This window comes from Mobula birostris, chromosome 12 (assembly GCF_030028105.1).
Source record: "Mobula birostris isolate sMobBir1 chromosome 12, sMobBir1.hap1, whole genome shotgun sequence".
Classification (NCBI taxonomy): domain Eukaryota; kingdom Metazoa; phylum Chordata; class Chondrichthyes; order Myliobatiformes; family Myliobatidae; genus Mobula; species Mobula birostris.
In genome coordinates this window covers 22,489,594-22,508,213 of record NC_092381.1, presented here as the reverse complement: position 1 = coordinate 22,508,213, position 18,620 = coordinate 22,489,594, and the positions used below count along the sequence as shown (strand labels likewise).

Here is an 18,620-nt window from a genome sequence, read left to right as displayed (position 1 = left end):
CTGTAGCTCCACTGGAAACGTAAAACAAGGCAGGCATTTGCGGCTCCCAAGCAAAAACAGGTGTCTCCAGACAGCTGTTTTCTAACAGTACAGCAGGTATTGGAAAGCTCTACATTGTCCCACTAATTAGGTTGGTAAATACACCCACTAAAATAGCAGTCTCACTGATGTCAATGACAAAAATACATAATCAGCTAGATGGAGAAGCTGTTTTTTCTTTTTTTATTTAACTGAACTGGTTCAACTTCACTTAAATTGCTTTTGTTTCCTTGTGTCCTGCATTTCTGAAGTTCAAAAGCGTAATAGTACTTGATATTCTGATGAAGGGTCTTGGCCTGAAAAATCGGCTCTTTACTCCTCTCCATAGATGCTGCCTGACCTGCTGAGTTTCTCCTTTATTTTGAGTGTGTTACTCTGGATTTCCACATCTGCAGAATCTCATGTTTATAACAGTATATCAAATTTTTAAAATATTATTGAGATTTTTATATCTTTTTGACAGTGAGCAAGTCCAGGGCAGGGTTGATTTTTAAGGTTGACACATTTGCTCTGAAAGGACCTGTGCCATGTTGGGCATTGTAGATCAGGTAGGACCTAGCTCTCCATCGTTAGACAGTACTCGGGAACCACTCCAAGTATCAAAGGGTAAAGGAGGCAGGGAACTAATAGCTCACTAATCAGCAGAAGATCCAAGTCAACACATGTTGACAAGTCATAGCTTCTGAATCAGGCTATGAACTTCTTTTGCTTTCACAGAGGAATTTCCATTTTTACACTTTTTTGTCAACACCTTCAGAAGCATCAAAGCATTATATGAATAACCAAAAATTGACATACTGATTTTTTTTTGATTGAGTCACATTATATGAACAATTCTGGATTAATACATCAGTTGATTTGTTTTGCAAAGCACAATTCTTATTTAATGAAACTATTCTGGAAATAGAAGGAAATAAAGATATATCAGATGATGAGAGGCATTGATCATGTGGATAGTCAGAGGTTTCCTCCCCAGGGCTGAAATGACTAGCATGAGAGGGCACTGTTTTAAAGGTGCTTGGAAGTAAGTACAGAGGAGATGTCAGGGGTAAGTTTTTTTAAGCAGAGAGTGCTGAGTGCATGGAATGGGCTGCTGGCGACAGTGATGGAAGCAGATAAGATAGGGTCTTTTCAGAGACTCCTGGACAGATACATGGAGCTCAGAAAAATAGAGGGTTATGGGTACCCTAGGTAATTTCTAAGGTAAGGACACGTTTGGCACAGCTTTGTGGGCTGAAGGGCCTGTATTGTGCTGTAGGTTTTCAATGTTTCTATTGATAAAATGATGGTGACATATACAATAGTTGACTCAATCTACCAGAAATTTTAAAAAAACATTTACTATTAGCAACAGGAGCTTCAAAAGCTTACTACCTCCAATGTAAAATAGTTAACATTCTATTCAAACTAAACATACTTATATCTTTCCTTGTTTATTATGTATTTAATCAGTTATATAGACCATAAGGTATAGAAGCAGAATTAGGCCATCCAGCCCATTGATTCTGCTCCACAAATATAGACGAGTAACTAGTCAGGGGAAAATAATGTACATATAGATTGCAATTGATTATCAGCCACACAAGCTCAGAACTAAAAATAATCATGGCCTGTGGCAAGATTTTTGCGATGTCCATTATCTTGGCTCCAACTTATACCATATAACTGCCAATGAATGGTTTAAGAATAACATTTTCTTCCTGTTTGTAGCTCATCATTACCCCAAAAATACAAACATTTGTTAACTTTAGAACTTCTACTTTCAAGACCAGTACTTCTAAAATTCCAACAGCCTCCCAATAATATTCAACAGTACACACTGAAGTGAACAGCTTCAGTTAAAAGAAAACTTACTAATTCAATCTGCTTTTCCAGTTCATGACACTGCTCAGACTGTATCTTCCTGCTCTGTTCTCTAGCAGCAATATTTTCTTCTTGTTGCTTTTCAAGTAATTTCTCCAATTTGACAATTTCATTATTTTTTTCCTAATATTTAAAGGAAGCAGAAATGAAGATTACACTATTGTAAAAAAATCTTTTGTCAGTTCCTTTGCATGCGCTTTTCTTCACAAAGAAAATATTATTCTTCAAGCTTTTTATATTTTTCTAATAGGAACAGGAGGAAGGGAAAAAAAAGGGCTGTAACAAATATTTCCTGTCTGGTTCTGCATATTTACTTATGTAGCAAAAGATAATTGTTCTAAAGTAAGTGTTTTTAGATTGCTCACACCAATGCTGCTATATCAATTATATAAATTTAACTTGTCATTTTTCAAAGGTATGTGTTATTTGTACTTTCTTGACAAAACAAAACAAAATACACTGTTGGAATTCTACTATTTACAGTACATTGCAGTATCTATTGAAATTATTACTTTAAAAGTGTTTTGGGGTCATAGTGGCCAAATATTAAATTGTTCCATCCTTAAGTCATTCTTCGGGGTACTCTTCTGTTTTCCTGGATGTCAGCGAAAAGCCAGAATTTCAGGTTGTATGTTGTATACATTCTCTGATATTAAATGCAACCATTGAACTATTAATGTTGTTCAATTTTATTTTAATAATAGTCCCAATGTTACCGCAAATGCTTGTTCATATTCAACAATTTTCACTGCTTTGGCCGAGTACGCAATAGTTTTCTCCTCCAATTGTTTCTCCACCGTAGAAAGCTGTGACTTTGTTTTTCTTAGCTGTCAAACAGAATATGTGCATGGGTAGTCATTATTAAGTGCAAAATTCATTTAATTTACAATGTATTGTTCAACTGTTCCCCCCCCCCCAAAGATTAAAGGGTGAAGATTATCTTTATTTGTCACATGTACATTGAAACATACAGTGTAATGTGTTATTTGCATTAACAGCAAATACAGTCTGAAGATGTACTGGGGACAGCTGACATGTGTCGCCATGCTTCCAGTGCCAACATAGCATACCCACAATTTACTAACCCTAACTCGTATGCCTCCAGAATGTGGAAGGAAACCAGAGCACCTGGATGAAACCCATATGGTCATGGAAAGAACATACAAACTCCCTGCAAACAGCAACAGGAATTGAACCACCATCTTACCATCTAGGTGGATGATCTTGTCGTACAGCTACAGATTGGCAGGTATGATATTGTGGCCATCACTGAGACGTGGCTAAAGGATGCATGTCTCTGGGAGCTGAACGTCCAAGGATACACGGTGTATCGGAAGGATAGGAAGGTAGGCAGAGGGGGAGGTGTGGCTTTATTGGTAAGAAATGATATTAAATCATTAGAAAGAGGTGATATAGGATCGGAAGCTGCAGAATCTTTATGGGTTGAGCTCAGAAACCGCAGGGTAAAAGGACGCTGATGGCAGTTATATATAGGCCTCCAAACAGTTGCAATGATGTGGACTGCAAATTACAACAGGACATAGAAATTGTGGGGGATTTTAACATGCAAGTGGATTGGGAAAATCAGGTCAGCACTGGATCTCAAGAGAGAGAATTTGTAGAATGTCTGCGAGATGACTTTTTAGAACAGCTTACTGTTGAGCCCACTAAGGGATCGGCTGTACTGGATTGGGTATTGTGTAATGAAACGGAGGTGATTAGAGAGATTGAGGTGAAGGAACCCTTAGGAGGCAGTGATCATAACATGATTGAGTTCACTGTGAAATTTGAAAAAGAGAAGCCGAAATCTGATGTGTCGGTATTTCAGTGGAGTAAAGGAAATTATAGTGGCATGACAGAGGAACTGGCCAAAGTTGACTGGAAAGGGGCACTGGCGGGAAGGACAGCAGAGCAGCAGTGGCTGGAGTTTATGCGAGAAGTAAGGAAGGTGCAAGACAGGTATAGAACATAGAATAGTACAGCACATTACAGGCCCTTTGGCCCACAATGTTGTGCCGACTCTCAAACCCTGCCTCCCATATAACCCCCCCACCTTAAATTCCTCCATATACCTGTCTAGTAGTCTCTTAAACTTCACTAGTGTATCTGCCTCCACCACTGACTCAGGCAGTGCACTCCATGCACCAACCACTCTCTGAGTAGAAAACCTTTTTCTAATATCCCCCTTGAACTTCCCACCCCTTACCTTAAAGCCATGTCCTCTTGTATTGAGCAGTGGTGCCCTGGGGAAGAGGCGTTAGCTATCCACTCTATCTATTCCTCTTATTATATTCCAAAAAAGAAGAAATTTTCGAATGGAAAAAGGATGCAACCGTGGCTGACAAGAGAAGTCAAAGCCAAAGTTGAAGCAAAGGAGAGGGCATACAAGGAAGCAAAAATTAGTGGGAAGACAGAGGATTGGGAAGTTTTTAAAGCTTACAAAAGGAAACTAAGAAGGTCATTAAGAGGGAAAAGATTAACTATGAAAGGAAGCTAGCAAATAATATCAAAGAGGATACTAAAAGCTTTTTCAAGTATATAAGGAGTGAAAGACAGGTGAGAGTAGATATAGGACCGATAGAAAATGATACTGGAGAAATTGTAATGGGAGATAAGGAGATGGCGGAGGAACTGAACGAGTATATTGTATCAGTCTTCACTGAGGAAGACATCAGCAGTATACCGGACACTCAAGGGTGGCAGGGAAGAAAAGTGTGCGCAGTCACAATTACGACAGAGAAGGTACTCAGGAAGCTGAATAGTCTAAAGGTAGATGAATCTCCCGGACCAGATGGAATGCACCCACATGTTCTGAAGGAAGTAGCTGTGGAGATTGCAGAGGCATTAGCGATGATCTTCAAAAGTTGATAGATTCTGGCATGGTTCCGGAGGACTGGAAGATTTCAAATGTCACTCCACTATTTAAGAAGGGGGCAAGGAAGCAAAAAGGAAATTATAGACCTGTTAGCTTGACATCGGTGGTTGGGAAGTTGTTGGAGTCAATTGTCAAGGATGAGGTTACAGAGTACCTGGAGGCATATGACAAGATAGGCAGAACTCAGCATGGATTCCTTCAAGGAAAATCCTGCCTATTACAATTTTTTGAGGAAATTACAAGTAGGCTAGACAAGGGAGATGCAGTGGATGTTGTATATTTGGATTTTCAGAAGGCCTTTGACAAGGTGCCACACATGAGACTACTTAACAAGAGCCCATGGAATTACGGGAAAGTTACATATGTGGATAGGGCGTTGGCTGATTGGCAGGAAACAGAGAGTGGGAATAAAGGGATCCTATTCTGGTTGGCTGCCGGTTACCAGTGGTGTTCCACAGGGGTCCGTGTTGGGGCCGCTTCTTTTTACATTGTACTTCAACGATTTGGATTATGGAATAGAGGGCTTTGTGGCTAAGTTTGCTGACCATATGAAGATAGGTGGAGGGGCCGGTAGTGCTGAGGAAACAGAGTCTACAGAGAGACTTGGATAGATTCGAAGAATGGGCAAAGAAGTGGCAAATGAAATACAATGTTGGAAAATGTATGGTTCTGCACTCTGGCAGAAGAAATAAACAGGCAGACTATTATTCAAATGGGGAGAGAATTCAAAGTTCTGAGATGCAACGGGACCTGGGAGTCCTCGTACAGGATACCCTTAAGGTTACCCTCCAGGTTGAGTCGGTGGTGAAGAAGGCGAATGCAATGTTGGCATTCATTTCTAGAGGAATAGAGTATAGGAGCAGGGATGTGATACTGAGGCTCTATAAGGCGCTGGTGAGACCTCATTTGGAGTACTGTGGGCAGTTTTGGTCTCCTTATTTAAGAAAGGATGTGCTGACGTTGGAGAGGGTACAGAAAAGATTCACTAGAATGATTCCAGGAATGAGAGGGTTAACATATGAGGAACGTTTGTCCGCTCTTGGACTGTATTCCTTGGAGTTTAGAAGAATGAGGGGAGACCTCATAGAAACATTTTGAATGTTGAAAGGCATGGACAGAGTGGATGTGGCAAAGTTGTTTCCCATGATGGGGGAGTCTGGTACGAGAGGGCATGACTTAAGGATTGAAGGATGCCCATTCAGAACAGAGATGCAAAGAAATTTTTTTAGCCAGAGGGTGGTGAATCTATGGAATTTGTTGCCACGGGCAGCAGTGGAGGCCAAGTCATTGGGTGTATTTAAGGCAGAGATTGATAGGTATCTGAGTAGCCAGGGCATCAAAGGTTATGGTGAGAAGGCGGGGGAGTGGAACTAAATGGGAGAATGGATCAGCTCATGATAAAATGGCCGAGCAGACTCGATGGGCCGAATGGCCGACTTCTGCTCCTTTGTCTTATGGTCTTACAGCTGTAGTGTTACATTAAACGCTTTGCTACTGTGCCACCTGTGTTAAAAACAAGACATTCCTGTATACCTTCTAAACCAATGTAATATTGATAGCAAGCACTAAAATTTACACACTGCTGCATGTATCATACTGACCCTTATTTTAAATGGTCAGAATATCATAAGTTTCTGTCCATTTAAAATGAGATTCAGAAGAGCTTATCAAATTTTCAATCTGGGTAAATTCACAATGCATAAATGCCTTAACCTGGGAGCACCAAATTAAACAACAATGCTTCTAATTCTATTGTGATGAGCTGAAATTGATAAAGTTTTAATGCAAGGAGTATTATGAACAAAGCGGTGGAGCTTAGAATGTGGATCAGTACTTGGAGTTATGATGTTGTGGCAATTACAGAGACTTGGATGGCTCAGGGGCAGGAATGGTTATTTCGAATGGCAGGCTTTAGATGTTTCAGAAAGGACAGGGAGGGAGGCAAAAGAGGTGGGGGTGTGGCATTGTTGATCAGAGATAGAGTCAAGGCAGCAGAAAAGGAGGAATTCATGGAGGGATTGTGGGTGGAAGTTAGGAACAGGAAAGGGTCAATAACTGTACTGGGTGTTTTTTTTTAAATAGACCACCCAATAGTAACAGGGACATTGAGGAGCAGATAGGGAGACAAATTCTTGAAAGGTGTCATAATAACAGTGTTGTTGTGGTGGGAGATTTTAATTTCCCAAATATTGATTGACATGTCCCTAGAGCAAGGGGTTTAAATGGGGTGGAGTTTGTTAGCTGTGTTCAGAAGGATTTCTTGACACAGTATGTAGATAAGCCTACAAGAGGAGAGACTGTACTGTATTGGGAAATGAACCTTGTCAGGTGTCAGATCTCTCAGTGGGAGAGCATTTTGGAGATAGGGATCACAATTCTATCTCCTTTACCATTGCATTGGAAAGGGATAGGAACAGATTTAATTGGAGTAAAGGGAAATATGAAGCTATCAGGCAGGAACTTGGAAACATAAATTGGAAACAGATGTTCTCAGGGATAAGTACGGAAGAAATATGGCAAATGTTCAGGGGATATTTGCATGGAGTTCTGCATAAGTACGTTCCAATGAGACAGGTAAAGGATGGTAGGGTACAGGAACCATGGTGTACAAAGGCTGTTGTAAATCTAGTCAAAAAGAAAAGAAGAGCTCATGAAAGATTCAAAAAACTAGGTAATGATAGAGATCTAGAAGATTATAAGGCTAGCTGGAAGGAGCTTAAGAACAAAAGTAGGAGAGCCGGAAGGGGTCATGAGAAGGCCTTTACGGACAGGATTAAGGAAAACCCCAAGGCATTCTACAAGTATGTGAAGAGCAAGAGGATAAGACGTGTGAGAATAAGACCAATTAAGTGTGACAGTGGATAAGTGTATATGGAACCGGAGGAGATAGCAGAGATACTTAATGAATACTTTGCTTCAGTTTTCACTACAGAAAAGGATCTTGGTGATTGTAGGGGTGACTTGCAGCAGACTGGAAAGCTTGAGAATGTGGATATTAAGGAACAGGATGTGCTGGAGCCTTTGGAGAGCATCAAGTTAGATCAGTCACTGGGACCGGACAAGGTGTACCCCAGGCTACTGTGGGAGGCGAGGGAAGAGATTGCTGAGCCTCTGGTGATGATCTTTGCATCATCAATAGGGACGGGAGAGGTTCTGGAGGATTGCAGAGTTGCAAATGTAGTTCCCTTATTCAAGAAAAGGTATTAGAGATAGCCCAGGAAATTATAGACCAGTGAGTCTTACTTCAGTGGTTGGTAACTTGATGGAGAAGATCCTGAGAGGCAGGATTTATGAGCATTTGGAGAGGTATAATATGGTTAGGAGTAGGCAGCATGGCTTTGTAGAAGGCAGGTCGTGCCTTACGAGCCTGATTGAATTTTTTGAGGATGTGACTAAACACATTGATGAAGGTAGAACAGTAGATGTAGTGTATATGGATTTCAGCAAGGCATTTGATAAAGCATTCCATGCAAGGCTTATTGAGAAAGTAAGGAGGCATGGGATCCAAAGGTACTTTGCTTTGCGGATCCAGAACTGGCTTGCCCACAGAAGGCAAACAGTGATTGTAGTCAAGTCATATTCTGCATGGAGGTCGGTGACCAGTGGTGTGCCTCAGGGATCTGTTCTGGGACCCCTACTCTTTGTGATTTTGATAAATGACCTGGATGAGGAAGTGGGGGGATGGATTAGCAAATTTGCTGATGTCACAAAGATTGGGGGTGTTGTGGATAGTGTGGAGGGCTGTCAGAGGTTACAGCAGGACATTGATAGGATGCAAAACTGGGCTGAGAAGTGGCAGATGGAGTTCAACCCAGATAAGTGTGAGGTGGTTCATTTTGGTAGGTCAAATATGGTGGAGAATTTAGTATTAATGGTAAGACTCCTGGCAGTGTAGAGGATCAGAGGGGTCTTGGGGTCTGAGTCCATAGGAAACTCAAAGCTGCTGTGCAGGTTGATTCTGTGGTTAAGAAGGCACATGGTGCATTGGCCTTCATCAATGATTGGATTGAGTTCAGGAGCAGAGAGGTAATGTTACAGCTATACAGGACCCTGGTCAAATCCCACTTGGAGTACTGTGTACAGATCTGGTCACCTCACTACAGGAAGGATATGGAAACCATAGAAAGGGTGCAGAGGAGATTTAAAAGGATGTTGCCTGGATTGGGGAGCTTGCCTTATGAGAATAGGTTGAGTGAACTCGGCCTTTTTTCCTTGGAGCGACGGAGGATGAGAGGTGACCTGATAGAACTGTATAGGAGGCACTGATCATGTGGATAGTCAGAAGCTTTTTCCCAGGGCTGAAATGGCTAGCATGAGAGGGCACAGTTTTAAGATGCTTGGAGGTAGGTACAGAGGAGATGTCAGGGGTTAGTTGTTGTTTTTTTTCTTCATAGAGGGTGATGAGTGCATGGAATGGGCTGCCGGAGATGGTGGTGGAGGTGAATACGATAAGGTTTTAAGAGACTCCTGGATAGGTGCATGGATCATAGAAAAATAGAGGACTATGGGTAACCCCAGGTAATTTCTAAGGTAAGGACATGTTCGGCACAGCTTTGTGGGCCGAAGGGCCTGTATTGTGCTGTAGGTTTTCTATGTTTCTCTGTTTGAAGAGATTTTATAAGTAGAGGGTCAAACAGCACAGAACATAGAATAGTACAGCACAGTACAGGCCCTTCGGCCCACAATGCTGTGCCGACCCTCAAACCCTGCCTCCCATGTAACCCCCCCGCCCAACTTAAATTCCTCCATATACCTGTCTAGTAGTCTCTTAAACTTCACTAGTGTATCTACCTCCACCACTGACTCAGGCAGTGCATTCCATGCACCAACCACTCTCTGAGTAAAAAACTTTCCTCTAATATCCCCCTTGAACTTCCCACCCCTTACCTTAAAGCCATGTCCTCTTGTACTGAGCAGTGGTGCCCTGGGGAAGAGGCGCTGGCTATCCACTCTATCTATTTCTCTTATTATCTTGTACACCTCTATCATGTCTCCTCTCATCCTCCTTCTCTCCAAAGAGTAAAGCCCTAGCTCCCTTAATCTCTGATGATAATGCATACTCTCTAAACCAGGCAGCAGCCTGGTAAATCTCCTCTGTACCCTTTCCAATGCTTCCACACCCTTCCTATAGTGAGGCGACCAGAACTGGACACAGTACTCCAAGTGTGGCCTAACCAGAGTTTTATAGAGCTACATCATTACATTGCGACTCTTAAACTCTAACCCTCGACTTATGAAAGCTAACACCCCATAAGCTTTCTTAACTACCCTATCCACCTGTGAGGCAACTTTTCAGGGATCTGTGGACGTGTACGCCCAGATTCCTCTGTTCCTCCACACTACCAAGTATCCTGCCATTTTCTTTGCACTCTGCCTTGGAGTTTGTCCTTCCAAAGTGTACCACCTCACACTTCTCCGGGTTGAACTCCATCTGCCACTTCTCAGCCCACTTCTGCATCCTATCAATGTCTCTCTGCAATCTTTGACAATCCTCTACACTATCTACAACACGACCAACCTTTGTGTCGTCTGTAAACTTGCCAACACGCCCCACATCCAGATCGTTAATAAAAATCACGAAAAGTAGAGGTCCCAGAACAGATCTGCAGGCAAGCCAATTCTGAATCCACCCGGCCAAACTTCCCTGGATCCCATGCCTTCAAACTTTCTGAATAAGCCTACCGTGTGGAACCTTGTCAAATGCCTTACTAAAATCCACATAGATCACATCCACTGCACTACCCTCATCTATATGTCTGGTCACCTCCTCAAAGAACTCTTATCAGGCTTGTTAGACATGATCTGCCCTTCACAAAGCCATGCCGACTGTCCCTGATCAGACCATGATTCTCTAAATGCCCAGAGATCCTATCTCTAAGAATCTTTTCCAACAGCTTTCCCACCACAGACGTAAGGCTCACTGGTCTATAATTACCTGGACTATCCCTACTACCTTTTTTGAACAAGGGGACAACATTCGCCTCCCTCCAATCCTCCGGAACCATTCCCGTGGACAACGAGGACATAAAGATCCTAGCCAGAGTCTCAGCAATCTCTTCCCTTGCCTCATGGAGCAGCCTGGGGAATATTCCATCAGGCCCCGGGGACTTATCCGTCCTAATGTATTTTAACAACTCCAACACCTCCTCTCCCTTAATATCAACATGCTCCAGAACATCAACCTCACTCATATTGTCCTCACCATCATCAAATTCCCTCTCATTGGTGAATACCGAAGAGAAGTATTCATTGAGGACCTCGCTCACTTCCACAGCCTCCAGGCACATCTTCCCACCTTTATCTCTAATCGGTCCTACCTTCACTCATGTCATCCTTTTTTTCTTCACATAATTGAAAAATGCCTTGGGGTTTTCCTTTACCCTACTCGCCAAGGCCTTCTCATGCCCCCTTCTTGCTCTTCTCAGCCCCTTCTTAAGCTCCTTTCTTGCTTCCTTATATTCCTCAATAGACCCATCTGATCCTTGCTTCCTAAACCTCATGTATGCTGCCTTCTTCCACCTGACTAGATTTTCCAACTCACTTGTCACCCATGGTTCCTTCACCCTACCATTCTTATCTTCCTCACCAGGACAAATTTATCCCTAACATCCTGCAAGAGATCTCTAAACATCGACCACATGTCCATAGTACATTTCCCTGCAGAAACATCATCCCAATTCACATCCACAAGTTCTAGCCTTATAGCCTCATAATTTGCCCTTCCCCAATTAAAAATTTTCCTGTGCTCTCTGATTCTAGCCTTTTCCATGATAATGCTAAAGGTCAGGGAGCGGGTGGTCACTGTCCCCCAGATGCTCACCCACTGAGAGATCTGTGACCTGACTCGGTTCATTACCTAGTACTAGATGTAGTATGGCATTCCCCCTAGTCGGCCTGTCCACATACTGTGACAGGAATCAGTCCTGGACACACTTAACAAACTCACTGTCTCCAAATGGTTAATACTGACCTTCAAGCAGCACATTAATGCCACCCTAATTGCATATTTCACCGTATGTTCCCATCTATTTTCCCCATATTCTATATACTAATGGCAAATTACAATGGCCAATTAACCTACTAACCCATATGTTTTCGCAACACCCAGAGTAAATCCACATGATCACAGGAGGAATGTGCAAACTCCAAGTAGGCAGTACGAAGGGTCAGGATTTAATCCTGACCCTTGCTGTTGTTGTGAAACAGCAATTCAATTAGCTGCATCTCTCACAGCCAGCTTCACTCTAGAGACTAAAAACCAGCCAGTTTGCTCCCTGATCAAAATGGGTTCCAATGATAAAAAAAAATCATTCTATCAACTTAAATTTACATTTCCGTACTAAGGGAACGGGTAGCCATTAACATAAGTTAATCAGTGATGCAAAGGTAGGTGGCAGTATAAGCAAAGTAGAGGGAACCTAAAGTTAAAATGAAATAGCCAGTTTAAGCAAATAATTTCGATTGAAGAATTTTCAATTTTGACCCAAAGCAAACTGAAAATAAAAATAGAGACAAGATAGTAATAATGGATGACAAGATCCATTAAATTAGAATCACTGAAAGTGGACATAAATAGAAAACCAACAAATATTCACAGAATGTTGGCTTCCTTATCTACATATTTCAGGCATAAACTATGTCTGAAATACCGTTCTGGCTATTTCACCTTGGAATTTATTAACCATTGGATGGCATGGTAGCATAGCTGTTAGTGTTATGCTTCACAGCATCAGCAACCTAGGTTCTATTTCTGTAAGGAGTAATAGTACGTTTTTCTCAGGACTGTATGGGTTTCCTATTGGTGCTCAGCTTTCTCCCACATTCCAAAGATGTACATATGGGTTAAGGTTAGTAAGTTGTGGGCATGCTATGTTGGCACCAGATTGTGGAATGCCCCCAGCATATCCTCAGACAATGTTGGTCTTTGATGCAAATGACACATTTCGCTTGCATTTCGATATACATGAGACTAATAAAGCTCAATCTTAACCTTTTTAGCAAGGCAATGTAATTCCCCAAGTCTGTTGTACCATTCATTGAGATCATCGCTGATTTGTGACCTAACTCTATACTTTCCAGATCTTTGATGTGTGATCCAACTCTATACTTTCTATATCCCTTGTTACATGTTGGTTAACTGAAATCTATCAATCTTAAGATTTTAAATGATCTATTATACAAGCAAACACAAGAAGAGAAATAATGTACGAGATCATGAAAAGGCAACGTAACTTCATTGGACATGTGATTAGGAAATTGGAGTTAGAATGCATAGTAATTATGGGAAAGATTGAAGGGAAGAAAGCAAGTGTAAGGGTTTCTTCTTTTATGTTACTGCGTAGGCTAATCAAAATGGCTTTTCTGAAACAACTGCGATTTAAGGAGTTCTCTCTCTCTCTCTCTCTCTCTGGTTGTTTGGGTTATATTATTGATAAGAGAGAGAACGAACCAATTGGGATAGATGTTATTCTTGCTTGTGTGTCTGTAAGCTATTGTGTTGCACGGGCTTTGGGGGAGAAGACGCAATGGGGACAGAGAGAGTGGACGCGATGCTGTAAGGTGACCGACAGGACGAACCCCGAGCAAGAGTCTGAGGTCCAGGTTCTTCGACGAGGAGAGGAGACGAAGACAGACTCATGTGGAGTGTCTGTTTGACTACCGTGGTTGGTCCCAGGCAGCGGGTCGAGATGGTTGAAGGGGATCAAATGGTGGAAACAGGACCCCATCACTTGAGCTCCAACTGTTGTGCACGAAGTGGCTGAACTTTGATAAGTTTGGCACCTTTTACTTTCCTTTTATATTTTACCTCTATTAATTACATAGTTCTAGTAATATCTATAAATTGTAATCATTTAATCACATATGGTGCATTGTCTGTTATTTGGCGGGGTGGGGTACATCATACAGCATCCACACAAACTTGATTACCCAGTTTGGCGGGGCCGAGGGCTGCTTCCCCTAGACGAAAGCGAGTTGAGCGAGCCTGAGGCTTACCAGGGGGCTACACAAGAGGAAGGCAAAGACAAATGATGACGGAGACAGCAGCCAGAGAACTGGAAATGAATACCAATGAACTGATCCACTTGACCCAAAACAGGAGTGTGTGGGTCATGGCAGTCAAAGCTCAAACTGGGCACGGCATCTGATGATGATGATTATACAAGCATCGATTTTAATCTACACAAAGGTCTTCCAAGCTGCCACCAGCCTCTACATGTAGAATTATTTCTCTAATTTATTCCTGAAAATGCCTAGGACTAATTTTCAGTCTATGTTCCCAGTGCAAATTTTAACCAACTGAAATAATGTTTTCTTTCTCTCTCTCTCTCTCCCCCTCTTCATTCCCCAAGTATTTTAAATGACTTAAACCGTATAAAATTCCTAAGAAAACAATGTTTAGATTGTATAATCTATCTTATGGTAAATATACATTGCACTACATCCAAGGGAATTAATATGAAATAGTGCCCAGAACCAATCCTGCAAATTGTGAAGTATTAATTTACTAGAGGTTAAATTATGAGATTAAACATTTGCAGTTAGACTCCCTGGAATTTCAAGTTTAAACAACTATTTGATAAGCTTTCAAGATAAATAAGGGAAAATTGAATAAGAATGAAAAAGAAAAATTATCTGCAGTGGTTGAGATCAAACCCTGAGGGCATAGTTCGGAGGAAGTCTGGAAACAACTCTTAAAACGATGATGGAATATCCTATCATAAATATTAATTGATATGGGTTCAATTGTTAGCATTAAATCTAAAACTGATAGATTTTAGCTTAGAGCATGGATCAGTACTTGGAGCTATGATGTGGTGACCATTACAGAGACTTGGATGGATCAGGGACAGGAATGGTTACTTCAAGTGCCGGGTTTTAGATGTTTCAGAAAGGACAGGGAGGGAGGCAAAAGAAGTGGGGGCATGGCACTGTTGATCAGAGACATGGTGTCACGACTGCAGAAAAGGTGGACGTCATGGAGGGATTGTCTACGGAGTCTCTGTGGGTGGAGGTTAGGAACCGGAAGGGGTCAGTAACTTTACTGGGTGTTTTTTATAGGCTGCCCAATAGTAACAGGGATATCGACAAGCAGATAGGGAAACGGATCCTGGCAAGTTGTAATAATAACAGAATTGTCGTGATGGGAGATTTTAATTTCCCAAATATCGATTGGCATCTCCCTAGAGCAAGGAGATTAGATGGGGTGGAGTTTGTTAGGTGTGTTCAGGAAGGTTTCTTGACACAATATGTAGATAAGCCTACAAGAGGAGAGACTGCACTTGATTTGGTATTGGAAATGAACCTGATCAGGTGTCAGATCTCACAGTGGGAGAGCATTTTGGAGATAGTGAACATAATTCTATCTCCTTTACAACAGCATTGGAGAGAGGTAGGAGTAGACAAGTTAGAAAAGCATTTAATTGGAGTAGGGGGAATTATGATGTTATCAGGCAGGAAATTGGAAGCTTAAATTGGGAACAGATGTTCTCAGGGAAAAGTACGGAAGAAATATGGCAAACGTTCAGGGGATATTTGTGTGGAGTTCTGCATAGGTACGTTCCAATGAGACAGGTAAGTTATGGTAGGGTATGGGAACCGTGGTGTACAAAGGCTGTAATAAATCGCGTCAAGAAGAAAAGAAGAGTGTAAAAAAGGTTCAGAGAGTTAGGTAATGTCAGAGATCTGGAAGGTTATAAAGCTAACAATAGGAGCTTATAAAGGAAATTAGGAGAGCCAGAAGGAGACATGAGAAGGCCTTGGCGGACAGGATTAAGGAAAACCCCAAGGCATTCTACAAGTATGTGAAGAGCAAGAGGATAAGATGTGAAAGAATAGGACCTATCAAGTATGACAGTAGGAAAGTGTGTATGGAACTGGAGGAAATAGCAGGGGTACTGAATGAATACTTTACTTCAGTATACACTATGGAAAAGGATCTTGGTGATTGTAGGGATGAACTGCAGCAGACTGAAAAGCTTGAGCATGTAGATATTAAGAAAGAGGATGTGCTGGAGCTTTTGGAAAGCATCAAGTTTGATAAGTTGCTGGGACCAGATGAAACATACCCCAGGCTACTGTGAGAAGTGAGGGAGGAGATTGCTGAGCCTCTGGCGATGATCTTTGAATCATCAATGGGGATGAGAGAGGTTCTGGAGGGTTGGAGGGTTGTGGATGTCGTTCCTTTATTCAAGAAAGGGAGTAGAGATAGCCCAGGAAATTATAGACCAGTGAGTCTTACTTCAGTGGTTGGTAACTTGATGGAGAAGATCCTGAGAGGCAGAATTTATGAACATTTGGAGAAGTATAATATGATTAAGAATAGTCAGCATGGCTTTGCCAAAGGCAGGCCATGCCTTACGAGCCTGATTCAATTTTTTGGAGGATGTGACTATACACATTGATGAAGGAAGAGCAGTAGATGTAGTGTATATGGATTTCAGCAAGGCATTTGATAAGGTACCCCATGCAAGGCTTATTGAGAAAGTAAGGAGGCATGGGATAGAAGGGGACATTGCTTTGTGGATCCAGAACTGACTTGCCCACAGAAGGCAATGAGTGGTTGTAGATGGGTCATATTCTGCATGGAGGTCGGTGACCAGTGGTGTGCCTCAGGGATCTGTTCTGGGACCCTTACTCTTCATGATTTTTATAAATGACCTGGATGAGGAAGTGGAGGAATGGTTCAGCACGTTTGCTGATGCCACAAAGGTTGGGGAGTGTTGTGGATAGTGTGGAGGGCTGTCAGAGGTTACAGCGGGACATTGGTAGGATGCAAAACTGGGCTGAGGAGTGGCAGATGGAGTTCAACCCAGATAACTGTGAGGTGGTTCATTTTGGTAGGTCAAATATGATGGCAGAATATAGTACTAATGGTAAGACTCTTGGCAGTGTGGAGGATCAGAGGGATCTTGGGGTCCGAGTCCAGAGGACGCTCAAAACAGCTGTGCAGGTTGACTCTGTGGTTAAGAAGGCATACAGTGCATTGGCCTTCATTAACTGTGGAATTGAAATTAGGAGCCGAGAGGTAATGCTGCAGCTATATAGGACCCTGGTCAGACCCCACTTGGCGTACTGTGCTCAGTTCTGGTCGCCTCACTACAGGAAGGATGTGGAAGCCATAGAAAGGATGCAGAGGAGATTTACAAGAACGTTGCCTGGATTGGGTAGAGTGAACTCAGCCTTTTCTCCTTGGAGCGACGGAGGATGAGAGGTGACCTGATAGAGGTGTATAAGATGATGAGAGGCATTGATCGTGTGGATAGTCAGAGGCTTTTTACCAGGGCTGAAATGGTTGCCACAAGAGGACACAGGTTTAAGGTGCTGGGGAGTAGGTACAGAGGAGATGTCAGGAGTAAGTTCTTATACTCAGAGAGTGGTGAGTGCGTGGAATTGTCTGCCGGCAATGGTAGTGGAGGCGAAAATGATAGGGTCTTTTAAGAGATTTTTAGATAGGTACATGGAGCTTAGAAAAATAAAGGGCTATGGGAAAGTCTAGTAATTTCTAAGGTAGGAACATGTTTGGCACAACTTTGTGGGCCGAAGGGCCTGTATTGCGCTGTAGGTTTTCTATGTTTCTATTTTTATAACCACCTAGATTATGCGAAATGGGGAAAGGGATGTTGCAGAGAATTAGGTGATAGATCAATCAATAGCTCCAAAAGGTGAAATAGGCCTGAGCATTTAAATGGGCTGCTCCTGTTCTTGGGCATATTGATGTAAAGCATCAAAAGTGGAATTGTGGATTTAAATGCCATTATCTTGATGTGCAGGTTACGTACCTCCTGTTCCAACTTCTCCATGTCATTTTCTTTTTCCAAGAGCTGCTCTTCAAAGTTCTGACAGTTGATTATCTGAGTCTCCAATGTTGAGATTGTAGATTCTGCCTCTAATAATTTTGTCCGCAGTTCTTCAAATTCCTTTTGTTTACATTGTTCTTCTTCTAAATGCTGTTCCAGGGTCTTTCTCTCAGCTGACAAGATAAAAGAAAAAGCTTTTTTTTCCATAAAATAACAATTCTATTGAAGCAAGATGGCCAGCTTGCCAAAAGCTTGCTTCAGCACCCTGTTTACCTATAGCACCACTTGCAGGGAACCATGTATGTGTGGTCCATATATTTGTCAGCTTATAGATACTGACCATGTCCATAAAACATCTTTTTTTTTTTGTTATGCACTGGCTCTGACACAAAACATTCTGTAAAAGTATTGCAAATAATCAGTCCAAAATAGCAGACTTCTTCCTAGTATAGATTCTGTAGCCCGTGGAAATAATCTCTCAGGATATACCATACCCTGTCAATCCTTCCCAGAATTTTGTACATTTCAAACAAATTACCACCGTAGATCTACTTCACTCAACTTCCTCTTTACCCTGGTAATCACTGGTAATCAACCTAGTGAAGATACACCGTACCACATCAAAGCTATAAGCATTCTTGAACAACAGAAATTTCAGTCTGTATTCCCTCTACATCTGCAACAAGACTTCTTTTAACACTTCAGTTCACTTCCATTAAAGGTCAAGATCCCATTTCCCCTTCCAATGGCTGCAGTATTGCATGTTGGTATGTTTCATGAACAAGTAGAATCTATCTGCACATCAACTTTTGCTAAATTGTCACAAAGTTTTAAAAACTTGTAGTGGGTAACCAGATGCTATTACAGCTCAGGGGGTCAGAGTTCAGAGTTCAATCCTGATGTCCTCTGTAAGGAGTCCTCATTGTGGAATGTTCTGGTTTCTTCACACAGTTTAAAGATAAAAACATCGAAAACCTAAAGCATAATACAGGCCCTTTGGCCCACAATGCTGTGCCAAACATGTACTTACTTTTGAAATTACCTAG

General features: G+C 41.9%; 1 protein-coding gene across 8 annotated transcripts in view; it reads right to left on the bottom strand.

Moving 5' to 3' along the window:
- Positions 1 to 18,620, bottom strand: part of ccdc18 (coiled-coil domain containing 18) — a 132,935-nt gene that overhangs the window by 68,031 nt on the left and 46,284 nt on the right. For all 8 annotated transcript variants that reach the window (XM_072273455.1, XM_072273454.1, XM_072273453.1 and 5 more), the window contains 3 exons: positions 17,557 to 17,747; positions 2,619 to 2,729; positions 1,894 to 2,025 (listed from right to left, as the gene is read on the bottom strand). In XM_072273455.1, coding sequence (XP_072129556.1) covers positions 1,894 to 2,025; positions 2,619 to 2,729; positions 17,557 to 17,747 — 434 coding nt within the window. The remainder of the gene's footprint in view (positions 1 to 1,893; positions 2,026 to 2,618; positions 2,730 to 17,556; positions 17,748 to 18,620) is intronic.